This window comes from Mustelus asterias, chromosome 5, assembly GCF_964213995.1.
Source record: "Mustelus asterias chromosome 5, sMusAst1.hap1.1, whole genome shotgun sequence".
In the NCBI taxonomy this organism is placed as follows: Eukaryota; Metazoa; Chordata; class Chondrichthyes; order Carcharhiniformes; family Triakidae; genus Mustelus; species Mustelus asterias.
The window spans coordinates 137788489-137814610 of record NC_135805.1 but is presented as its reverse complement, the minus strand read 5'-3'; the positions used below and the strand labels follow the sequence as shown (position 1 = coordinate 137814610).

General features: G+C 45.4%; 1 protein-coding gene across 1 annotated transcript; it reads right to left on the bottom strand.

Annotated features, from left to right (window-relative positions):
• Nucleotides 1-1011: 1011 nt before the first annotated feature.
• LOC144493821 (angiotensinogen-like) lies at nucleotides 1012-22320 on the bottom strand. The gene is made up of 5 exons (XM_078213360.1): nucleotides 22199-22320; nucleotides 19150-19909; nucleotides 7413-7665; nucleotides 4129-4276; nucleotides 1012-2025 (listed from the first exon to the last, which is right to left on the bottom strand). The coding sequence occupies exons 2-5, from the start codon at nucleotides 19883-19885 to the stop codon at nucleotides 1843-1845; spliced, it is 1320 nt and encodes a 439-aa protein (XP_078069486.1). The 5' UTR covers nucleotides 19886-19909; nucleotides 22199-22320; the 3' UTR covers nucleotides 1012-1842.
• Between the last annotated feature and the right edge of the window lie 3802 nt (nucleotides 22321-26122).

The following is a 26122-nucleotide window of genomic DNA, read 5'->3' as shown; positions in this document are numbered from 1 at the left end:
ATTTTTCAGTAAGTCTTTACATGAATGTACATTAAAATATTTTTAATTAGTTGGTAGTACAGAACTTGAGTATTGCTGATAATTGCTGCCGAAGCTTTTCATCTTGCACTCATCAGGACAGATTCGCAAGAATATTAGTTGTACATGGAACGAGAATTTATGCTGCAAGAGAAAAGAATGCTGATTGGTAGAAGTATTGCCATGGCGAATGCACAAGGGAACAGTTAACTGCCAAACATTTGTTTAAATTCAAAACCAGGCAGGTTTACTCCGGTCGAGGCATTACCCTGGGGAATGAATCAAGAAATGGCTGTCCCCAAACTTTCGTTTAGCTGAAAAAGGCGTAAAGAGTATGGACATTTTCCTTCTGTTTGCAAAGGACATGGCCCTGTGTGTGAATATATGTAGCTTCTAGCACACTGTCAACGGGTTACCATTGACCAGAAACTCAACTGGACTCGCCACATAAACACAGCGGCTACAAGAGCAGGTCAGAGGCTAGGAATACTGCAAAACTGCAGTGAGTAACTCACCTTCTGACTCCCCAAAACCTATCCACCATCTACAAGGCACAAGTCGGGAGTGTGATGGAATACTCCCCACTTGCCTGGATGGGTGCAGCTCCAACAACACTTAAGAAACTTGACACCAAGTAGGACAAAACAGCCCGTTTGATTGGCGCCACATCTACAAACATCCACTCCCTCCACCAACGACCTTCAGTAGCAGCAATGTGCAGAATCTACAAGATGCACTGCAGCAAATCACCAAAGATCCTCAGACAGCACCTTGCAAACCCTCGACCACTTCTATCTAGAAGGACAAGGGCAGCAGATACATGTGAACACCACTACCTGCAAGTTCCCCTCCAAGCCACTCACCATCCTAACTTGGAAATATATCGCCGTTCCTTCTCAGTCGCTGGGTCAAAATTCTGGAATTCCCGCCCTAACGGCATTGTGGGTCAACCCACAGCGCAACGACTGCAGATATTCAAGGCGGCAGCTCACCACCACCTTCTCAAGGGCAACTAGGGATGGGTAATAAATGCTGGCCAGCCAGCGACACCCATGTTCCACCAATGAAGAAAGAAAATGAACCATACTGTGAGCCGAATGATAATCTTAAACTGGTTGTCAGTGTAATTCTTTACACAATCAGGATTGTTTAGCAAGTACTGTCCAATCACGGAATCATATCTAATGTCGGCACTAATCTGTTTTGAGTTTTGCAAGCATGGGCTAGGGTCGGGTCCGATTAGAGCCTTGTCTATTGTGGACGGCTGATGGTACATGCTGTTTGATACGATCTCCATACACTGAAATTCATGTATTATGTTACTCCTGTGTGTGACAGACGGAGCATCTTTTTGGCTCGATGGCAACATCCTGTTAATTACAACAACAACCAATTTAGGTTTATCAGTCATGCTCGCATTGTGGCTCACTTACACATGCTAGAAGTTATGTACATTCACTCACCAGGCCCTGTTCTTTGCAGGCAGAAGGAGCATGTCCATGCATTGTACCATTTTAACTAAACAAAAGCTTGGGGGACAGCCATTCCCTGGTTCTATCCCAGGGCAATGCCTTGACCAGTCAGAGTCAATCTGCATGGTTTGAATTTAAACAAAACCTTGACAGTTAACTGTTCCCTTGATAATTCTCCATGGTAATGCCTCCACGAATCAAGAGTCCACTTGCCAACTAATCAGCACTCTCTTCTCATGCAGTATGAACTGTTCCCTACACAATTTGTATTCTTGTAGATCTGTCCTGATGAGTGCAAGATGAAACGCTTCGAGAGCATGTCTTTCTTCAGTAATATTGTTAATTCTTGTTTTCAGTGAAGCTTCTTTACTCTGCCAAGAAAGAGCAACTGACTCAATATTTTATCGTAAACTTGGAAAAAGAAAGGTTTGTCTATCCCAATCTCCGTTGTGAAGGTTGTGTTACTGAAGGGAACATCTGCAGACGTCGGCTTCTCCTCATCTTCCAACACTTCGAAAATAACGTGCTGTTTGACCTAAAGCAAACATACAAAAGCAGGACATTTAACAAAGAAAGAAAACTCACAGAAACTCTAAAAACAAGTTGCATTTCTATAATGTTTGCCCCCAAGTTGCTTCATTGTAGCGTCAGAAAACCACACTTGACACCAAGCAACAGGTTACCAAAAGGATGGTTTAAGGAGGTAGATTTTTAAAAGTTTTTCTTTATTCATTCATAGTGTGGACATCACTGCTCAGACCAGCATTTATTGCCCATCCCTAATTGCCCTTGAGAAGGTGATGGTGAGCTGCTTTCTTGAACTGTTACAGTCCATTTAGAATAGAATCATAGAATCCCTACAGCACAGAAGGAGACCATTCGGCTCATCGAGTCTGTACCGACCACAATCCACCCAGGCCCTGCTCCTGTAACCCAATGCATTTACCCTGCTAATCCCCCTGACACTAGGATCAATTTAGCATAGCCATTCAACCTAACCTGCACATCTTTGGACTGTGGGAGGAAACTGGAGCACCCGGAGGAAACCCACACAGACATGGGGAGAGCGTGCAAACAGACAGTAATCCAAGGCTGGAATTGAACCTTGGACCCTGGCACTGTGAGGCAGCAGCGTTAACCTCTGTGCCACTGTGCTGCCTGATGTAGCTACATCCTTGATGCTGTTTGGGAGGGAATACCAGGGTTTGGACCCAGCAACAGTGAAGGAACGGAGATATATTTCCAAGTTAGGGTGGTGTATGAATCTATTAAAAGCAGTGACAGAGGCACAGATATTTTGGGAGGGAATTCCAGAATTTAGGACCTCGCCAGCTGAAGGCCCAGCCACCAGTAGTGGAGCACTGAATATCAGAGATCAAAAGGCCAGAATGAAAGGAATTCCGAGATCTCATCGGCTTGTAGGGCTGGAGGAGGTTACAGAGATCGGAAGGGGTGTGGCCATGGAATGATTTTAACACAAGATTGAGAATTTTAAATTTAAGCTGTGTCAGACATGGAGCCAATGTAGATCAGTGAGCATAAACTGAACTTGGTACAAGTTAGGATTAGGGCAGCAGAGTTTTGGAAGGTGGCTGGTCAGCCAGGAGAGCATTGGAGTAGTCAGGTCTGGAACAATGCTCCTTCTAATTTCTGTTTGCAGTGTGCCATTGACTTGTTGCACTGTGTGGCTCCTTTAAGACTAACACATAGATATGTGCGTATATATACCTTAAAGGGGAACATGGCCTGTTTGTTCCCTGTGTGGTACATCCCTGATTGCTGCATGACCATTCACCTGCACAGCTTATTGCAAATGTTGGTCTGAAGGTAACGGCAGCATGGATGTATGTGTTGAGAGGGACAGAGTTATGCAGTTAAAAGGTAGCCTGTCTTGAAAATGGAGAGACGATGGGGTCAGATAGACCACCAATATTGGGAACCTTTCAGTCTGACAGACTGGCTAGGGAGGGGGATTTAGCATACCAGGTTATAAAGTCTGGGAGTGACTTTGTGTTTTAGTCTGTTCTGGGGTCACGAACTGGTGCCTCTACTTTCTCAGGAGGCTAAGTAAATTTGGCATGTCAGCTACGACGCTCCAATTTTTACAGATGCACCATAGAAAGCATCCTTTCCGGATGTACCACAGCTTGGTATGGCTCTTGCTCTGCCTAAGACTGCAAGAAACTACAAAGGGTCGTGAATGTAGCCCAGTCCATCGCACAAACCAGCCTCCCATCCTTTGACTCCTTCCACACTTGCCGCTGCCTCAGAAAAGTAGCCAACATAATCAAGGACCCCATGCACCCCGGACATTCTCTCTTCCACCTTCTTCCATCGGGAAAAAGATACAAAGGTCTGAGGACATGTACCAACTGACTCGAACAGCTTCTTCCCTGCTGCTGTCAGATATTTGAATGGAGTTACCTTGGATTAAATTGATCTTTCTCTGCACCCTAGCTATGACTGTAACACTACATTCTGCACCCTTTCCTTTTCTTCTCCCCATGTACTCTATGAACGGTATGCTTTGTATAGCGTGCAAGAAACAATATTTTTCACTATGTACCAATACATGTGACAATAATAAATCAAATCAAAGGAATGCCAATGACTGTTGTTAGTCAGGCTGCTCCCCTACCTTGTCTGGTGTCAGCTCCTGGACATCGTTTAATCTGGAGAAGTTGGCTTGACCACCCAACATATCTGGCAGCTTCATCCTGCGGTAAAGTTCTTTTGCATCATATGTACTGTCCCATTTGAAATGCGGCAAGGTCAGCCTCACAAGTCTGTGGGGTGATTATAAGAAGAAAATAATATTTCCCCCCCATTACCAAGAAGAGATGAGAGGGTTGCAATGCATTGAAAAACCATTCTGGCAGTGAAATTGGATATGGGTCAGAAAGCAAGACAGTTGCTCGTTATACAGCTCACTTAATATTCAACTCAACCCAACTTCAACAGATTGGCTCCATCTAAATTTCCCACTGCCTCGGAAAAGCAGCCAGCATAATCACGCACCCTGGACATTCTCTCTTCCACCTTCTTCCGTCGGGAAAAAGATACAAAAGTCTGAGATCACGTACCAACCGACTCAAGAACAGCTTCTTCCCTGCTGCCGTCAGACTTTTGAATGGACTTACCTTATATTAAGTTGATCTTTCTTTAAACCCTAGCTATGTAGGGTAATACTACATTCTGCACCCTCTCCTTTCCTTCTCTATGAAAGGTATACTTTGTCTGTATAGGGCGCAAGAAACAATACTTTTCACTGTATCCCAATACATGTGACAATAATAAATCAAATCAAAATCAGGCCCTGTCGTGATGTGGACAGCAAATGAGATGCTGACTTTTTTGTGCCCCTCCCCCACCCATGTCCAGATTTCTTCCCCTTTTGTAACGAGCACTCTCTTTGTACAACTTTTTTTTAACATAAATATTATGAGTATTTTGGTGGAAAGCCAAGAGGCCTTACATTCTTTAAAAGGGTAAAAGGGCACAGAGAAACTTATTTGAGGGTACAGATAAACACAAAGAGTAACAATACAAATTCAAGCAATAAAAATGGAAATCAAATAATGGGGTTAATTTCTGGATGTATTGGATTGAAAAACGAAGAAGCTGTATTGAGCTTCTGCAGAACCTTGCTAAGATATACTTGGGGTGTTCTGAACAGTTTTGGTCTCCATATTGAGGAAGATGTTGAGGAAATCGAGAAAGAAAAAAGATATTCATAATGTTGATACCAGAACTGGGAGGTTACAGTGATCAGGATAGAACAGACTGGGCATCCATTATAGATCATTGGAACAGAGTCAGTCATTCAGCCCTTTGGACCTGTTTCGGCATTCAATGATGCCATGGCTGATTTGCAAACTAACTCCATATGTCTGCCGTTACCCCCATATTCCATAGAATCATAAAATCCTACAGTGCAGAAGGAGGCCATTCGGCCCATCGAGACTGCACCGACCACAATCTCACCCAGCCCTATCCCTATAACCCCATGCATTTACACTAGCTAGTCCCCCTGATACTAAGGGGCAATTTAGCATAGCCAAGGCACCTAACCCGCACATCTTTGGACTGTGGGAGGAAACTGGAGCACCCGGAGGAAACCCACACAGACACGAGGAGAATATGCAAACTCCACACTGACAGTGACCTTAGCTGGGAATCGAATCCGGGTCCCTGGTGCTGTGAGGCAGCGATGCTAACCACTGTGCTGCCCCATAATACAAAATCTATAAATCTCAGTTTTGAAATTATGGGGAGAAGCTGTACTATTAATGTCACTGGCCAGGCTTATGCTTTGCAGACATGGGTTCAAGTCCCACTGTGGCAGCTGGTGGGATTTAACTTCAATTTTTAAAAAAACATCTGGAATATAAAGTTAGTCTCAGTAACAGTGACTACTTTGAAACTGCCATTGATCATTGTAAAAATGCATTTTGTTCACTAATGCCCTTTAGGGAAGGAAATCTGTCGTCCTTACCTGGCCGGGACTACCTGTACCAGCCTTTTGTGAATTCTAGTTTTTCATTGTTTAGAAAGTCCCCCACTCTATTCTCTTTCGGTCCAGAGTGGGTGACTTCACATTTTCCGACATTAAAATCTCTTTGCCTCAGTTTTAGAGACAGGGTCATTTATGACACGCAAGGAGGCCGTTCAGCCTTCAGGTCAATACTGGATCTTCATGCAGCAATCCAGTCATCCCATTCCCCCACTATTCTCGTAGCCTATTTCCTTCAATTTATTTCCTTCAAGTACTAGATGCACCATAGAAACCATTTTTTCTGCTTGTATCACAGCTTGGTCTGGCTCCTGCTCTGATCATGACCACAACAAACTACAAAGGGTTGTGAATGTAGCCCAGTCCATCACACAAACCAGCCTCCCATCCATTGACTCTGTCTACACTTCCCGCTGCCTCGGCAAAGCAGCCAGTATAATTAAGGACCCCACGCACCCCGGACATTCTCTCTTCCACTTTCACCCGTCGGGAAAAAGACACAAAAATCTGAGGTCACGTACCAACTGACTCAAGAACAGCTCTTTCCCTGTTGCCATCAGACTTTTGAATGGACCTATCTTATATTAAGCTGATCATTCTCTACACCTTAGCTATGACTGTAACACTACATTCTGCGCCCTCTCCTTTCCTTCTCCCATATATACTCTATGAACGGTATGCTTGTCTGTATAGCGTGCAAGAAACAATACCTTTCACTGTATACCAATACATGTGACAATAATAAATCAAATCAAATCATCCAATTTCCTTTTGAAATCATTGACTGTCTCTGCTTTCACCACCCTCATGGACAGTGAGTTCCAGTTTTGTCCGTTCACTTAATTGATTCATATTTCTTTCTAGATTTATGCTGCCATTGACACTGCTTACAATATCGCTTATCTTGGTGTCATTGTAATCACAAATTGTATATGTGGCTTTTGATTGCATCATCCAAGTTGTTAATAAATAAACACAGTGATTAGTTGAGGTCCACCACAGACCCTTGTGGGACACCACTAGCTACACGCTGCTAATTCCCACCCATTACTCTCTGCAACTGCCACTCAGCTAATTTTCTAAGCACGTCAGTACTTTGGTTTCAATTGCACTAGCTTCAAATTTAGTTAAAGAAGGGACTTTGTCAAATGTCTTCTATGTGTCCATATGAATAACATTCTTTGACGTTCTCTTTCAATGGGGTATCTAGCAGTAGATACATTTAAGGGGAAGCTGGATAAATACTTGAGGGAGAAAAGACAGAGGGATATGCTGATAGGTTGAAGTGAAGAAGGGTGCGAGCAGGACTGTATGAAGCATAAAACTGATAAAGACCATTTGGGCCAATGGCCTATTTCTGTTCTATAGATTCAATGTATCTAAATAACTGTATAATTATTTATATATACCCAGTTTTAAGCATGATATCGTTAACATCAAGGGTGGATTCAATCTTCTGCAGCAAGTTGGATTGGACAGGCTGGACAAGCATCATGTACACTGTTCCATTCATCGGGAGTTTAATCAAAGTGTACTCAGGATCAACGTAATACCACAATTTTCCACACCAGGTCATCATGGGGACCTGGACTTTGTCCTTGCCGTCGTTGAAGAAATCCTGAAGTTCTGACCCTTGGCATTGAGATCTGGACTGCCATTTTCCTAAGAGGAAGAAAAGGAAATTTCCTCACACAGCTTGTGAAAGAAACGCAACAATTTACAATGCAGAAACAGAAAATGCTGGAAAATCTCAGCAGGTCTGACAGCATCTGTGGAGAGGGAACAGAACTAACAATTTGGAAGAGTCATCCAGACTCGAAACGTTGGCTCTGTTCTCTGTCCACAGTCAGACCTGCTGAGATTTTCCAGTATTGTTCTGTTTTTGTTTCAGGCCCCAGCATCCCACAGTATTTTGCTTTTTACATCGCAACAATTTACAGCCTGATTTTCTCACTTTTCCGCAAAATTGGTAGGATCTCCCATTAGGTTTCTACCTCACAGAGTCTTACCCAAGACTCCAACATTGACGGGGACAGCCATACTATTAGAGGGTTGGCTGGAGAGAAATTTGTTGTGTGTTCAGGAGGAATTTCTCATTCAGTATGTGGATGGCCCGACTAGAAAGGGGACAAAACTTGACCTCCTCTTGGGAAATAAGGGCAGGTGACAGAAGTGTTAGCGAGGGATCACTTTGGGATCAGTGACCATAATTCCATTATTTTTAAGATAACTATGGAGAATGATAGGTCTGGCCCAAAAGTTAAAATTCTAAATTGGGGCAAGGCCAATTTTGATGGCATCAGGCAGGAACTTTCAAAAGTTAATTGGGGGAGTCTGTGGGAAGGCAAAGGGACGTCTGGTAAGGGGGCGGCTTCCAAAAGTGTGTTAACCAGGGTTCAGGGGAAGCACATTCCTCTTAGAGTGACAAGGCTGACAGAAGTAGGGAACCTTGAATGACTCGGGATATTGAGGCCCTGGTCAAGAAGAAGAAGGAGGCACATGACATGCATAGCAGCTGGGAACAAGTGAGTCCCCTGAAGAGTGTTAGGGTGAAATCAAAGTAATGGACACAAAATGGTTACCTGGCACACAAAGTGGACTCTGGGAAAGGACATTAAGAGGCACTGACTTTGGGCACAGGCATTACACAAAGAGTTAAAACCTGTAGTGTTTAAATTACTGCAGAAAACAGGTCAGACCTTGAGGCACCTTAAACTTAAGATAAAAGCAGACCCAGAACAATGAGTTTGATAACGAGATCAGCCACTGATGGGGACATAAATGCATAAATATATATAACAAGAGCAGCCATTGATAGAGGACATAACTGCATAAATGTATCTACTCTATGTACAATGATGTGATAACTGTCAATGTCCATACTTGTCTATGTATAACGTCGATGTCCGTATCTGTCTACTCAACTTGTAACGATGTGCTAACAGCTAATGTCCGTACTGTCTATTATCTAACAATGTATAAAAGATGCTCAACTACCATTGTGTAGTTGAGAAGGTGACGCCTGTACTGCGGAGTGCCAGCGCTTCTCCCAAAGCTTTGTCCGAATAAAACTGTTTGTTGAACCTCCAAGTCTGACTCCGAAGTAGTGAATTTCCCACAACAAAGAGTATAGGGGGTGTAGGAGTAGAGTTAAGAGAGAAATCAGGGGGGGAAAAAGGGACACAAGATTGTTTTAGCAGATAAGGCAAAGGAGAATCCAATGAACGTCTACAAATACATAAAGGGCAAAAGAGTAACTAGGGAGAGAGTAGGGCCTCTTAAGGATCAACAAGGTCATCTATGTGCAGATCCACAAGAAATGGGTGAGATCCTAAATGAATATTTCTCATCAGTATTTACTGTTGAGAAAAGCATGGATGCGTGCAAAAGTGGAACGGCAATTATCATGGGGGATTTTAACCTACATATTGATTGGTCGACTCAAATTGGACGTGGAGGGCTTGAGGAAGAGTTCTTGGAATGCTGTCGGGATTGTTTCATTGAACAGTATGTTACAGAACCTACGAGAGAGCGAGCTATCTTGGATCTGGTTCTGTGCAATGAGACAGGTAGGATTAAGGATCTTCTTGTGAAGGATCCTCTTGGGATGAGTGATCATAATATGGTGGAATTTCTGATACAGATGGAGGGTGAGAAAGTAGGATCCCAAACCAGTGTCCTCTGCTTGAACAGAGGGGAGTACGATAGGATGAGGGTGGAATTGGCTAATGTAGACTGGGCGAGCAGACTGGTAGGTAGGACAGCTGAGGAACAGTGGAGGATTTTTAAGGAGATTTTTTAAAGTACTCAGCAAAAATATATTCTGGTGATAAAGAAGGACTGTAAGAAAAAGGATAACCGGACGTGGATAACGAAGGAAATAAAGGAGAATATTAAAATAAAATCAGAGGCGTACAGAGTGGCCAAAAATAGTGGAGAATTAGTGGATTGGGAAAGCTTTAAAGAAAAACAAAGAACGACTAAGAAAGCGATTAAGAAAGGAAAGATAGATTATGAAACTAAACTAGCTCAAAATATAAAAAATGATAGTAAAAGTTTTTACAAGTATATAAAAAGGAATAGAGTGGCTAGAGTGAATGTTGGACCCTTGGAAGATGAGAGGTGGGATTTAATAGTGGAAAACAAGGAAATGGCTGAGACTTTAAATAAGTTCTTTGTGTCGGTCTTCACGGTGGAAGACACAAATAGTTTGCCGAATATTAGAGATCGAGAGTTGGTGGGAGGGGAGGTCCTTAATACAATTACTGTTACTAAAGAGGTAGTGCTTGGTAGACTAATGGGACTGAAGGTAGACAAGTCCCCGGGCCCGGATGGAATGCATCCCAGGGTACTGAAAGAAATGGCTGAGGTAATAGCAGATGCGTGAGTAGTAATTTATCAAAATTCGCTGGAATCTGGGGTAGTGCCGGCTGACTGGAAAACAGCTACTGTTACGCCGCTGTTTAAAAAAGGAAGTAGACAAAAGGCGAGTAACTACAGGCCGGTTAGCTTAACGTCCGTAGTTGGGAAGATGCTAGAGTCCATTATTAAAGGGGAAATAACAGAGCACCTGAATAAGAATAGTTCGATCAAGCAGACGCAGCATGGATTCATGAAGGGAAAGTCGTGTTTGACGAATCTACTGGACTTTTATGAAGATGTCACTAGTGCGGTTGACAGAGGGGAACCGGTGGATGTGGTGTTTTTAGATTTCCAGAAGGCGTTCGATAAGGTGCCTCACAAAAGGTTGCTGCAGAAGATTGGGGTACACGGAGTTAGGGGTAAGGTGTAGGCGTGGATTGGGGATTGGCTATCTAACAGGAAGCAGAGAGTTGGGATAAATGGGTGCTTTTCTGGTTGGCAGTTGGTGACCAGTGGCATGCCGCAGGGATTGGTGCTGGGGCCTCAATTGTTTACCATTTACATAGATGATCTGGAGGAGGGGACTGAATGTAGGGTATTCAAGTTTGCTGATGACACGAAGGTGAGTGGGAAAGCGAATTGCGTGGAGGACGCGGAAAGTCTGCAGAGAGATTTGGATAGGCTGAGCGAGTGGGCGAGGATCTGGCAGATGGAATATAACGTTAGCAAATGTGAGGTTATCCACTTTGGAAGAAATAATAGTAAATTGGAATATTATTTAAATGGAGAAAAATTACATCGTGCGACTGTGCAGAGGGACCTGGGGGTCCTTGTGCACGAATCGCAAAAACTCAGTCTGCAGGTGCAGCAGGTGATCAAGAAGGCGAATGGAATGTTGGCCCTTATCGCGAGGGGGATAGAATATAAAAGCAGGGGGGTCTTGCTGCAACTGTACAAGGCACTGGTGAGGCCGCAACTGGAGTACTGTGTGCAGTTTTGGTCCCCTTATTTGCGAAAGGATATATTGGCCTTGGAGGGAGTGCAGAGAAGGTTCACCAGGTTGATACCGGAGATGAGGGGTGTGGCTTATGAGGAGAGATTAAACAGATTGGGTCTGTACTCGTTGGAGTTTAGAAGGATGAGGGGTGATCTTATAGAGACATATAAGATAATGAAGGGGCTGGATAGGGTAGAGGTGGAGAGATTCTTTCCACTTAGAAGGGAAACCAGAACTAGAGGGCACAGCCTCAAAATAAGGGGGGGGCCGGTTCAGAACAGAGTTGAGGGGGAACTTCTTCTCTCAGAAGGTAGTGAATCTCTGGAATTCTCTGCCCATTGAAGTGGTGGAGGCTTCCTCGTTGAATATGTTTAAATCACGGGTAGATAGTTTTCTGATCGATAAGGGAATTAGGGGTTATGGGGAGCAGGCGGGTAAGTGGAACTGATTCGCTTCAGATCAGCCATGATCTTGTTGAATGGCGGGGCAGGCTCGAAGGGCCAGATGGCCTACTCCTGCTCCTATTTCTTATGTTCTTATGTTAGGGAACTTGGGGAAATAAATAGTGATGTCTTGAGGAGTGTACATATTACAGAGAAAGAGGTGCTGGAAGTCTTAAAGCACATCAAAGTAGATAATCCCCGGGACCTGATGAAGTGAATCCCAGGACATTGTGGGAGGCTAGGGAGGAAATTGCTGGTCACCTGGCAGAGATATTTGAATCATCGATAGTCACGAGTGAATCCTAAAGATTGGAGGGTGGCAAATGTTGTGCCTTTGTTTAAAAAGGGCTGCAGGGAAAAGCCTGGGAACTACAGGCCAGTGAGCCTCACATCTGTGGTGGGTAAGTTGTTGGAAGGTATTTTGAGAGACAGGATCTACAGGCATTCAGAGATGCAAGGACTGATTAGGGACAGTCAGCATGGCTTTTTGAGTGGAAAATCATGTCTCACAAATTTGATTGAGTTTTTTGAAGGGGTAACCAAGAAGGTAGATGAGGGCAGTGCAGTTGATGTTGTCTACATGGACTTTAGCAAGGCCTTTGACAAGCCAACGCATGGTAGGTTATTGCGTAAGGTTAAATCTCACGGGATCCAGAGTGAGGTGTCTAAATGGATACAAAATTGGCTTCTTGACAGAAGCCAGAGGGTGGTTGTATAGGATTGTTTTTCAACCTGGGGGCCTGTGACCAGCGGTGTGTCTCAGGGTCAGTGCTGGGTCCACTGTTATTTGTCATTTATATTAATGATTTGGATGAGAATATAGGAGGCATGGTTAGTAAGTTTGCAGATGACACCAAGATTGGTGGCGTAGTGGATAGTGAAGAAAGTTATCTCTGATTGCAACGGGATCTTGATCAATTGGGCCAGTGGGCTGATGAATGGCAGATGGAGTTTAATTTAGACAAATGCGAGGTGATGCATTTTGGTAGATTGAACCAGGGCAGGACTTACTCAGTTAATGGTAGGGCGTTGGGGAGAGTTACAGAACAAAGAGATCATGGGGAACATGTTCATAGCTCCTTGAAAGTGGAGTCACAGGTGGATAGAGTGGTGAAGAAGGCATTCAGCATGCTTGGTTTCATTGGTCAGAACATTGAATACAGGAATTGGGATGTCTTGTTGAAGTTGTACAAGACATTGGTAAGGCCACACTTGGAGTACTGTGTGTAGTTCTGGTCACCCTATTATAGAAAGGATGTTATTAAACTAGAAAGAGTGCAGAAAAGATTTACCAGGATGCTACCGGGACTTAATGGTTTGGGTTATAAGGAGAGGTTGGGTAGACTGGGACTTTTTTCTTTGGAGCGTAGAAGGCTGAGGGGTGATCTTATAGAGGTCTATAAAATAATGAGGGGCATAGATCAGATAGATAGTCAATATCTTTTCCCAAAGGTAGGAGAGTCTAAAACTAGAGGGCATGGGTTTAAAGATGAGAGGGGAGAGATACAAAAGTGTCCAGAGGGGCAATTTTTTCACACAGAGGGTGGTGAGTGTCTGGAACAAGTCGCCAGAGGTAGTAGTAGAGGCGGGTACAATTTTGTCTTTTAAAAAGCAGTTAGTTACATGGGTAAGATGGGTATAGAGGGATACGGGCCAAATGCGGGCAATTGGGATTAGCTTAGGGGTTTAAAAAAAAAGCGGCATGGACAAGTTGGGCTGAAGGGCATGTTTCCATGCTGTAAACCTCTATGACTCTATGACTCCAAGCTTTAAGCTAACCCTTTAGGTCATATAAATAATTGGAAAGAAAAAAATTGCATTTCTGAGGCACCTTTCATTCCTTGAATGAAAGGTGCATCAATTGCTCGGTCACTGGGAAAACTCACTGGCTCTCCTTGAATAATTCCGAGAGAACTTTTACAAATGTATCAAGGGGCAGGAGGGACCTTAGATTAGTGTCACATCCAAAAGATGCATCATCATAGGTTCCCAGCACTCATTGATATAAGATCCCAACATTATACCATTTATTTACTGGGCAATTGTACTCCAGCTGGGGCCAATGTAGTGATTTGTATGGGCTTTTTTATGTGGCTGCTTAGGCCAGCATTCATTGCCCATCCCTAATTGCCCTTGAATGGCTTGCTCGGCCATTTCAGAGGACAATTAAGAGTCAGCCACCTTGCTATGGATCCGGAGACACATGTAGGCCATACTGCTAAGGGCATGAGTGAACTGTGAGTGGGTCTTTATGTCGGCATTGCAGAGACAAATTTCAATTCCAGATTTATTAATTAAAGGTAAGTTTTTCCGAAGCAGTGGACTGGGCGGCACGGTAGCACAGTGGTTAGCACTGCTGCTTCACAGCTCCAGGGACCTGGGTTCGATTCCTGGCTCGAGTCACTGTCTGTGCAGAGTTTGCACGTTCTCCCCATGTCTGCGTGGGTTTCCTCCGGGTTTCCGGTTTCCTCCCAAAGATGTGCAGGTTAGGTTGATTGGCCAAGCTAAATTGCCTCTTAGTGTCCTTGTGACCTGGTGAAGGAGCAACAAGCGCTCCAAAAGCTAGTGGCTTTTGCTACCAAATAAACCTGTTGGACTTTAACCTGGTGTTGTGAGACTTCTTACTGTGCTTACCCCAGTCCAATGCTGGCATCTCCACATCATGACTATTCAATAAGATCATGGCCAATCTAATTGCTGCCTGAAGTCCCATTCCTGGCCACCCCCCGCCTGCCCGCCTCCCCCCCCACTCCCACTCCCCCACTCACCCGGTTAATTTTCAACTCCCTTCGAGCTCAAAAATCTGCCGCACTCAGCCTTGAATGTATTCAATGACCCAGCCCCAAGGAGGTGATGGCCTAGTGGTGTTATCACTAGACTGTTAACCCAGAAACCCAGCTAATGTTCTGGGGACCCGGGTTCAAATCCCGCCACGGCAGCTGGTGGAATTTGAATTCAACAAAAAATATCTGGAATTAAGAATCTATTGATGACCATGAAACCATTGTCAATTGTTGGAAAAACCCATCTGGTTCACTCATGTCTTTAGGGAAGGAAATCTGCCGTCCTTACCTGGTCTGGCCTACATGTGACTCCAGAGCCGCAGCAATGTGGTTGACTCTCAACTGCCCTCTAAGTGCAACCAGGGATGGGTAATAAATGCTGGCCCAGCGACGCCCATGTCCCACAAATGAATAAAAAGATACTGCACTCTGGGGTGGAAAATTCCAACTCTCTGAGAGAAAAAATTCCTCCTCATCTTCATCTCACGTGGGAGACCTCTAATTTTGAAATTATGCCCCTCCCACCAGCATCTATCAGTCAAGCTCCTTCCGAATCGTAAATGTTTCAATACGATTGCTTCTCATTCTTCTAAATCCCAATGAGAATAGATCCAATTTTCCCCATAAAACAACCCGGATTACCCGGATTCTGGATTATGAGAACAAAAGAGATAGGAGCAGAAGTAGACCATATGACCAATCTAGCTGGCACTGCCGTTCAGTAACATCATGGCTGATTTTGGGCTTCAAATCCAGTTTGACATATGACATGATGTGCTAAGAAATTCACTTTGATAGCAAACCTAACATGATACTTTATCAAATTAATGTAGACATTAAGCTCTTTCTTTTATTTATTCATGGGGTAGAAGCATTGCTGACGAGGCCAGCATTTATTGCCCATCCCTAATAGCCGCGGAGAAGTGGTGGTGAGCTGCCTTCTTTAACCACTGTAATCCATGTGGTGTAGGTATACTCATAGTGCAGTTAGGGAGGGAGTTCCACAATTTTGATCCAATGACGATGATATTTCTAACCCAGGAAGAGTGTGTGGCTTAGAACAGAACTTGCAGGTGGTGGTGTTCCTATGTGTTGCTGCCCTTGTCCTTCTAGATGGTAGAGGTTGTGGGTTTGGAAGGTGCTGTCAAAGAAGCCTTGATGATTTGCTACTGTTCATCTTGTAGATAGTACGCACTGTGTCATTGTGCATCATTGGTGGAAGCGGTGCTAACCAAGCAGGCTGCTTTGTCCTGGATAGTGTAAACCCTCTTCAGTGGAGCTGCACTCATCCAGGCAAGTGGAGAGTCTTCCATTATACTCCTGACTTGATTGTGGGGAGACAGGAGGTGAGTTACTCACCACAGAATTCCCGGCCTCTGACCTGCTCTTACAGATACGGTATTTACAAGGCTGGTCCAATTAAGTTTCTGGATAATGGTAAGCTCCCAGGAGGGTGAGGGGTTCAGTGATGGTAATGCTGTTGAATGTCAGGGGAAGATGGTAATTGCATGGCACTTCTGTGGCATAAATGTTACTTGCCACTTATCAGTCCAAGCCTCACTTTTGTCCAGGTCTTGCTGCATTTGGACATGGACTGTTTCAGCATCTGAGAAGTCATGAATGGTACTGAACATTGTGCAGTCATCAGCGAACATCCCCACTTCTAAGCTTATGATAGAGGGAAGATCACTGATGAAGCAGCTGAAGATGGTTGGGCCCAGGACACGACCCTGAGGAACTCCTACAGAGATATCTTGGAGCTGAGATGATTGACCTCCAACAACCACAACCATCTTCCCTTGTACCAAGTATGACTCCAACCAGCGGAGGGCTTTCCCCGAGTTTCTCACTGACTTCAGTTTTGCTTGCGTTCCTTGATACCACATTCGGTCAAATGCGGCCTTGATATCGAGGGCTGTCACTCTCACCTCACCTCTGAAACAAAGCTCTTTTGTCCATATTAGGACCAACTCTGTAATAAGTTCACATCTATTTCCGTTATTTAAAATTGGAATTTTCCATGTGATAAGTCCATCTTCAGTTGCGTTAATGAAGCTGCACCAGGTCACCTCAATAAAATATAGTCAAGCACTCATTTTAAATGCAAATTTTAGATAAAGCACATTCCACAGCACAGGCCAATTGTATTGCTTCATTGCAGGTTTACATTCAGGGATAAGGAAATAAGTGTGAACATAGGGGCGGCACAGTGGCACAGTGGTTAGCACCCTGCCTCACAGCACCAGGGACCCGGGTTCAATTCCAGCCTCGGGTCACTGTCTGTGTGGAGTTTGCATGTTCTCCCTGTGTCTGCGTGGGTTTTCCTCGGGTGCTCTGGCTTTCACACTCCAAAGATGTGCTGGTTAGGTGGCTTGGCCATACTAAATTGACCCTTAGTGTCAGGGGGATTAGCAGGGTAAATAAGTGGGGTTACGGGGATAGGGCGCAGGTGGGATTGTTGTCAGTGCAGGCTTGATAGGCCTAATGGCCTCATTTTGCACTGTAGAGATTCTACATAAGAACATAAGAAATAGGATCAGGAGTAGACCATCTAGTCCCTCGAGCCTGCCCCGCCATTCAATAAGATCATGGCTGATCTTATTGATCAGTATGGAGGGGCTTAGTTATGAGGAGAGATTGGGTAAACTGGGGTTGTTCTCCCTGGAAAGACGGAGGATGAGGGGAGACTTGATAGAGGTGTATAAAATTATGAAAGGCATAGATAGGGTGAACGGCGGGAAGCTTTTCCCCAGGTCGGTGGTGACGTTCACGAGGGGTCATAGGTTCAAGGTGAAGGGGGGGGAGGTTTAACACAGATATCAGACGGACATATTTTACACAGAGGGTGGTGGGGGCCTGGAATGCGCTGCCAGGCAAGGTGGTAGAGGCGGACACACTGGGAACGTTTAAGACTTATCTAGACAGCCATATGAACGGAGTGGGAATGGAGGGATACAAAAGAATGGTCTAGTTTGGACCAGGGAGCGGCGCGGGCTTGGAGGGCCGAAGGGCCTGTTCCTGTGCTGTATTGTTCTTTGTTCTTTGTTCTTTGATCTGATAGTGGTTTAGTTCCACTTACCCGCCCGCTCCCCATAACTCTTAATTCCCTTATTGATCAGAAATCTATCTACCTGTGACTTAAACATATTTAACGAGGTAGCCTCCACTGCTTCAATGGGCAGAGAATTCCAGAGATTCACTATCCTCTGGGAGAAGAAGTTCCTCCTCAACTCTGTTCTAAACTGACTCTCCCTTATTTTGAGGCTGTGTCCTCTAGTTCTTGTTTCCTTTCTAAGTGGAAAGAATCTCTCTGCCTCGACCCTGTCGAGCCCCTTCATTATCTTATATGTCTCTATAAGATCTCCCCTCAGCCTTCTAAACTCCAACGAGTACAGGCTCAATCTACTCAATCTCTCCTCATAAGCTAACCCCCTCATCTCCGGTATCAACCTGGTGAACCTTCTCTGTACTCCCTCCAAGGCCAATATATCCTTTCACAAATAAGGGGACCAAAACTGCACACAGTACTCTAGTTGCGGCCTCACCAATCCCTTGTACAATTGCAGCAAGACCTCTCTGCTTTTATACTCCATCCCCTTCACGATAAAGGCCAACATTCCATTTGCCTTCTTGGTTACCTGCTGCACCTGCAAACTGAGTTTTTGCGATTCATGCACAAGGACCCCCAGGTCCCTTTGCACAGTAGCATGTTGTAATTTTTCACCATTTAAATAAAAGTCCATTTTACTATTATTCCTTCCAAAGTGGATAACCTCACACTTACCAACCTTATACTCCATCTGCCAGATCCTCACCCACTCACTTAGCCTATCCAAATCTCTCTGCAGACTTTCCGCATCCTCCAAGCAATTCGCTTTCCCACTCATCTTTGTGTCATCCGCAAACTTTGTTACCCTGCACTCGGTCCCCTCCTCCAGATCGTCTATGTAAATGGTAAACAGTTGAGGCCCCAGCACCGATCCCTGCGGCACGCCACTAGTCACCAACTGCCAACCAGAAAAGCACCCATTCTATGACTGTATGATTGGTTACCATAGAATCATAGAATCCCTACAGTGCAGAAAGAGGCCATTCGGCCCATCAAGCCTGCACCGACCACAAAACGGGATATAAGGAAATGCTTCTCAGAACTGGTGTGATTGTGAGGGGAAGTCACGCCTTGACCTCCAATTGCACACAAAGCAGGAATTTTCAGCCCTCTGATCTCAGTTGGATCACTCAGAAGGAAGCCTGGACAATGCCACCTGTCCTCATAAATTAACTAATCCGCACATCTTTGGACTGTGGGAGGAAACCGGAGCACCCGGAGGAAACCCACGCAGACACGGGGAGAACATTCAAACTCCACACAGACAGTCACCCGAGGCTGGAATTGAACCCGGGTCCCTGGCGCTGTGAGGCAACAGTGCTAACCACTATGCCACCGTTTTACCCACGCCGCTTTTATTGGTATTTATTGGGAATATAGAGCAAGTTTCCTGAGGGATAATTTCACTTCCTTGATCTTTTACAGGTTTCTTCTCATTGACGAGGCTCTTACCTGTGAAGTGAATGTAACTGGCCAACACCAGATTGGTGCTGGGGCTCAAGCCAGTCACCAGGTTGCTCACCCTGCCGCCAGTGGCATTGAGGACCAGGCTGTTGATTGTCTTTTCGGCCACGCGGGGTTGGTTGAAGTCGGCGGCTCTCAGCTGCACCTGGGGATAGAACCACCGCAGCTCCCAGCTGAAGGCTCGACGGAGCTGCAGACCCTTTCGGAAAATTAACCAGGCGCCGGTGGAGACCGAACCTTCCTGCCGAGTGAGGATGTCATGGTGGAGCAGCCTGCCTTGCCAGCGCATGACCCAGGAGTGCTGGTCGCCTACGCATCTGTAGTCCATGAGTCCCAGGTGCTCGCGGAAGCTTTTGGCGGTGGCGCCCCCGGCCCCCAGGGATAGCGCGGCCAGGCTCTCATACAGGTGGACAGGGGACAGCAGTGTGACCCCTGACTCCTCCAGCGAGCCCAGCTTGGCGAACCAGATTTTGGCCAGAGACATCTGGAGACAGGTTAAGGTGAACATCTTGGTAGGGCTGACTTTCCACAGCTCATTCTCCCACCATTCCTCAGACATGTTGACCGGACTCTGTTCAGGAAGGAAGCTGTTGTTTTGGTCCATTTCCTCCTGGAACTCTGTTTGGTTGCAGGTGAACAGCTGGAAAGGATGAATGTAGGGCCGGTTTGTTGTACCCCATTCCAGGAGTGCTCCCGCCCAGAGAAGAGAGAAGATCCACCTCATGCCCAGCCACTTCTCAGCTCAGCACTGGAATGAGAGAGGGAGACAACCATCAGTTAACTGACAACTCACTACCTTGCAACAACTTGGATAGATACAATCCCTACAATGAAGCAGAAGGCCATTCGGCCCATCAACAACAATCCCCCCCAGGCCCTATCCCCATAGCCCCATGCATTTACCCTAGCTAATCCACCTGACACTAAGGGGCAGTTTAGCATGGCCAATCAACCTAACCCGCACATCCATGGACTCTGGGAGGAAACCGGAGCACCTGGAGGAAACGTGTATTTATATTAATTCTTTAATGGAGTAAAACTTCCCAGGATGTGTCATAGGAACATCATGAAGCAAAATTTGAAACTGAACCACATTAGGAGATATTGGGACAGGTGGCAAAATAAAGAGCTAGGTTTTAAGAAGCGTCATTAATGAGTGGCTATCTGATTGAAACGTATAAGATTCCAAGGGGGCGGTGCAGAGTCAACGCTAAGAGGACATTTTTCCTGCGGGGTGGGGGGAGGGGAATCTAGAATTAGGAGGCACAGTTTCAAATGTTCTATTTAAGATAGGGATGAGGAGGAATTCTCTCTGTCAGAGCGTCATTATTCTTTGGAATTCTCGTCCACAGAGAAGGGTCACGGAATAGATTTCAGGCTGGGATAGGCAAACTTTTCAACTGCAAGGGAGTCAAGGCTTATGGTGCAGTGGGGGCGGGGGGGTGGAGTTGGGGGGGGGGGGGTGTTCAGATTTAGTGCGAAGCTTTCTCAGAAGGTTTTTGTGCTGGAAATGGTTACAGAGATAGGGAGGACTTGAGACCTATGGAGGGATTTGAACAGGAGGATGAAGAATCTAAATTAATGCATACACACGTACACAGCCCCCAGTCCCCTGTGTACACAGCTCTCAGTTTGCTGTGTATGCAGCTTTAAGTTCCTCTGCACACAGCCCCAGTCCTCACATACACAGTTCTCAGTACCCATGTACACCACTCTCCATCCTCATGTACACAGCTCTGTCCTCATGTACACAGCTCTCAGTCCCCATGTACACAGCTCTCAGTCCCCATGTACACAGCTTTCAGTCCCCATGTACACAACTCTCAGTCCCCATATACACAGCTCTTGGTCCCCACATACACAGCTCTCAGTCCCCGTTTACACAGGTCTCGGTCCTTATATACGTAGCTTTCAGTCCCCATGTACACAACTCTCAATCCCCAAGTACACAGCTCTTAATCCCCATGTACACAGGCTCTCAGTCCCCCTGTACACAAAAAGCCACTGCCTCTCAAGCGGCTAGTAACTTTGAAAGCTCAAGAAAGTTAACTTGTGCAGGATAAAATAGAATTGTATAACACAGTAAAAGGCTATTCTGCCCATCGGCCATGTACTGAACTCCTGCCCTGAGAGCAACCATTCCTGGTGGCATCACAACCATTCACAGTGCATCAGCTGAAGCCATTGAACAGATTGTCCACGTCGACACCAATTCCTCAGCCGTTGGAATGAAAAAGCTCTCAAGACCCATGCACAATTCTGAAATATCCTCTTCACTTCAGTTATTGCCTTCAATTCTACCGTCAGAGTCTTTGCTTGGAGAGTGAAGTAGTTAGTGGAAGGTTTCACAAGCTGAGAGTCCACAATGTGAATGGCAGTTCTGAAACCTTTTATCCCAGTCGGTGAGGGGGAGCAGGAGCAGGAGCAGGAGGGTTGTGGATCATTCACCAGATGCAAGTATCCCAGTGGATTTCAAACTGGAATTCAGAGGTAAGCCTCAGGCTCCATAGTCCCAGATGACCATAGGGGAGAGCTGACTGGTGGTGATTTGACCTCAGGCGAGGGGCAATGTTGAGAAGTCAGGGCCTTCATGAATAACCTCAGCCGGTACGGGAATTGAACCCGCACTGTTGGCATCGCTCTGCATCATGAACCAGCCATCCAGCCAACTGAGCTAAACCTGAGTCAACACACATTGGGACTGACCAGAATGGGGATTGAGTATGCAACCTTTCAGACTCAGAGGAAGGAAAGCTGTCACTGAGCCAGATGCTCATTTCTCTTGTTCTGGGTAGGCCGGAATTTGTGGCAGTCAAGATTAACTAGTGTCTGGAATTATCTCTTCCACAACAGGTTGAACAAGTCTGCGTCTTTGCTTACAGATCAGAAACAAGCCAAAGGAAATGTCTCAGTTCATTAACTTAATGCATCTCATTAGAATTTACTGGGATCTCTGATCACAACAGAATCTCACTCTAACTTTGCAAGAACTGCACCTGTACATTCAGCTTAGTTTTGGGTTTGGAGACTCACTTACCTTTTTTGGAATAGTGTGCTTGATTTGATCAGTCCAGGAAAGTCTGTTATAAAATGTTTTTGTTTTGGTAATCATTAACTAGTCAGCTCTCCACTTGCTTATATTTGGATTCCCAATTGGTCACAAAACGCCAGGACAGTTTTTGAGGGTCATTTTGTTAACCCTAAGCACTCCTTTCTTTCATAGAATCATCACAGAATCCCTACAGTGCAGAAGGAGGCCATTCGGCCCATCGAAAGACAACTTGCATTTATATGGCACCTTTCTCAATTTCAAGATGTTCCAGATGTAGTCACGGTTGTAATGGAGGAAACACAACATTCAATTTGTGCACAGTAAGCTCCTAAAAGCAGCAGTGAGATAAATAAGCAGATAATCTGTACTTCTGTGATGTTGTTTCTATAGAAACACAGAAACTAGAAGCAGGAATAGGCCATTCGACCCTTCGAGCCTGCTCCACCATTCATCTTGATCATGGCTGATCATCGAATTAAATATCCTGATCCCCTCTTCCGCCCCCCCCCCCCCCCATATCCCTTGATCCCTTTGGCCCCAAGAGCTATATCTAATTTCTTCTTGAAATCAGACAATGTTTTGGCCTCAACTACTTTCTGTGGTAGTGAATTCCACACATTCACTGCTCTCTGGGTGAAGAAATTCCTCCTCACCTCAGTTCTAAAATGTTTACCCCTTATCCTCAAACTATCACCCCTAGTTCTAGGCTCCCCCACCAATGGGAACTTCTTTCTGAATGAATTCTGTCTAACTCTGTTATAATTTTATAAGTTTAAGGGATAAATACTGGCCAAGACACCCAGGGAGAATTCCCGTGTTCATCTTTGTCCACCTCTGTGACTTAACATGGGAAAGATTGAAGGGAAGGCAACTGTGACCAGAAACGCATTCGTGAGAATGAATAAAAGTTTAAGTTTATTTATTAGTGAAGCAAGTAGGCTTACATTAATACTGCAATGAAGTTACTGTGAAAATCCCCTAGTCACCACACTCCGGCGCCTGTTCTGGTACACTGAGGGAGAATTTAGCATGGCCAATGCATCTAACCAGCACGTCTTTTGGACTGTGGGAGGAAACCGGAGCACCCGGAGGAAACCCATGCAGACACGGGGAGAACGTACAGACTCTGCACAGACAGTGACCCAAGCCGGGAATTGAACCTGGGCCCCTGGCGCTGTGGGGACAGGTTTGGTTCATAGATAGTACATAGATCAGAGGTTTTAATCTGTGAATCGGCCAACCATTCACAATCCGACTTGGACGCAGCGATGTGAAGCTTAGATGGGGCTGTGGAACATTTGCTTGTCAAGCGATTGCATGATTCGGAAGCAGTACTGAGGGAATGCAGCACTGTTGGAAGAGCCATCTGTCAAATGAGATGTTAAACTGAGGCTCTCCCTACTCTCTCGGGTAGACATAAAAAGGTAAAAGAAAGAAAGACTTGCTGCTTTTCATGATGTCTCAAAACACTTTATAGCCAATGAAGTACTTTTGAAGTCTTGTCACTGTTATAATGTAGGGAATGGGGCCCTCAATATGCACGCAGCAAACTCCCAACAAACAGTGACGTGATAATGAACAGATAACCTGTTTTTGTGATTTTTGGTTAAGGGGTGAATGTTGGCTAGGACGCTAAGGAGATCTCCCCCTCTCTTCTTTAAATAGTGCCCTGGAATCTTTACCATCCAATAGAATAGGCAGAGGAGGCCTCAGTTTAATGCCTCATCCAAAAATAGTGCCTCCAACAGTGCAGCACTCCCTCAGCACTGCACTGGAATATCAGACTTCGTTTTGTTCTCAAGCCCTGGAATGGAACTTGAACCCAGATATAAGAGTGCCTGCACAGTGATTCCCAAAGTGTGGTGTACTTACCCCTGGGGGTATGGCAGATTTCTCTCGGGGGAACTTTACTCTTAATTGTATAATGGCGGACTTTCAGGGATGAAGTTTTTTTTCCTGCCTCCCCCTATCTGTGGGCCAGGGGTTCCGAAACACAAGTGTTCAGGCTAGTGTGCAACCACTTACCTTCCCACCATTCACATCCCCTCCAATCACAAGCTGTTCCTTTCCCATGCTTGCTGCTAATAGGCCCACTCATCGGGTGAAGTTATGCCTATTGGCGTCAAGTGCCGGAGATACAGGGCCTGTGATTGGAGGAGCAGTGGGAAGGTGACTGGCGGTGCCGGGGCCTCAGTGCTGGTGTGGGGGTGGGGAGGGGTGCTGTTGCTGTCCCAAACACAAAGTGGGAGAGGCGACTCCTTGACCTGGGGGTCAGTGATCTCTGGGCAGACATGGCCAACACCCTGGTGGAGCTTGTCTCACAAAGGTAGAAAGGGGCAAGTGGGGGCAGGGGGTTTGGGAGGAAGGGCAGCTGAGTGAGTGAGTGAGTGAGTGAGTGAGTGAGTGAGTAAGTGGGTGAGTGAGTGAGTGAGTGAGTGAGTGAGTAAGTGAGTGAGTGAGTGAGTAAGTGGGTGAGTGAGTGAGTAAGTGGGTGAGTGAGTGAGTAAGTGAGTGAGTGAGTGAGTAAGTGGGTGAGTGAGTGAGTGAGTGAGTGAGTGAGTGAGTAAGTGGGTGAGTGAGTGAGTGAGTGAGTAAGTGAGTGAGTGAGTAAGTGGGTGAGTGAGTGAGTAAGTGGGTGAGTGAGTGAGTGAGTGAGTGAGTGAGTGAGTGGGTGAGTGAGTGAGTGAGTAAGTGAGTGAGTGAGTAAGTGGGTGAGTGAGTGAGTAAGTGGGTGAGTGAGTGAGTGAGTGAGTGAGTGAGTGAGTGAGTGAGTGAGTGAGTAAGTGGGTGAGTGAGTGAGTGAGTAAGTGAGTGAGTGAGTGAGTGAGTAAGTGGGTGGAAGGGGATTTCCTTCTCCCAAATACTTTATGAACAGTATGCTTTGATTGTATAGAATGTAAGAAACAATACTTTTCACTGTATCCCAATGCATGTGACAATAATAAATCAAATCCAAATTATCTTTTTTCTTGCTGCATCAGAAATACTAGAGGAGAGAGAGGAATGAAGTGAATAAATAGTTTCGGGGTGTTGAGGACAAAGCAGTTTCACAGTCGCAGTGAGTTCAGCTTTCTCGCAATTCCAGGCACTCCCACATCTGAGGGACATAGCGGATGGCTCTGTCGGCCCAGTTCTGCTGGTTTTTTTGTTTCTTAGGTGTATTTGAGGTGAGTAAGATATAATCTCAGGCCCTCCCTCCCATACCGTGTTTCTGAATCATTCCGCAGGATTCCCTTTAACCTGTGTTGTGAGATAATAGCCTACTCACTCCATTGCATTTACATGGGACATTCATGTTTCCCAGACCAGAAGCACTAACCCACTTATTAAAATCTGGCCAACATCTCTGCTGTAAGTAGCAGAGGAAAGCAGACTCATATGAACACCGGAGGCATTTGCATATCATTAACCTACTCAGTAGAATTTCAGCGTCTGTATATTTCAGTCACATACACACACTTAAGTAAAGTTTATTTATTAGTCCCAAGTAGGCTTACATTAACACTGCAATGAAGTTACTGTGAAAATCCCCTAGTCGTCACACTCCGGCGCCTGTTTGGGTACACTGAGGGAAAATTTAGCACAGCCAATGCACCTAACCAGCACGTCTTTAGGACTGTGGAAGGAAACCCATGCAGACACGGGGAGAGTGTGCAGACTCTGTACGGACAGTGACCCAAGACGGGAATTGAACCTGGGTCCCTGGCGCTGTGAGGCAGCAGTGCTAACCACTGCGCCTTTCCTTGTACTTGGGGTACAGGGAAATACCACTAGGTTTATAGGGGAATGTCTTAAGTAGAAGCAAAATGCCAGAAATGTGAAATCTTGGAAAAACTTAGCAGGTCTGGCAGTGGAGTGAGAAGCAGAGTTCATTATTCGAGACCAATATGACTTTAGAGAAATAAATGT

Coding starts and splice junctions, on each gene's coding strand:
- LOC144493821 (XM_078213360.1), bottom strand. CDS start 19,885: ATGAGGTGGATCTTCTCTCTTCTCTGGGCGGGAGCACTCCTGGAATGG. Junction 4,277..7,412: donor GATATCATGCTTAAAACTGG/GTATATATAAAT, acceptor ATCACCCCACAG/ACTTGTGAGGCTGACCTTGC. Junction 2,026..4,128: donor AGGAGCTGACACCAGACAAG/GTAGGGGAGCAG, acceptor TGTTTGCTTTAG/GTCAAACAGCACGTTATTTT.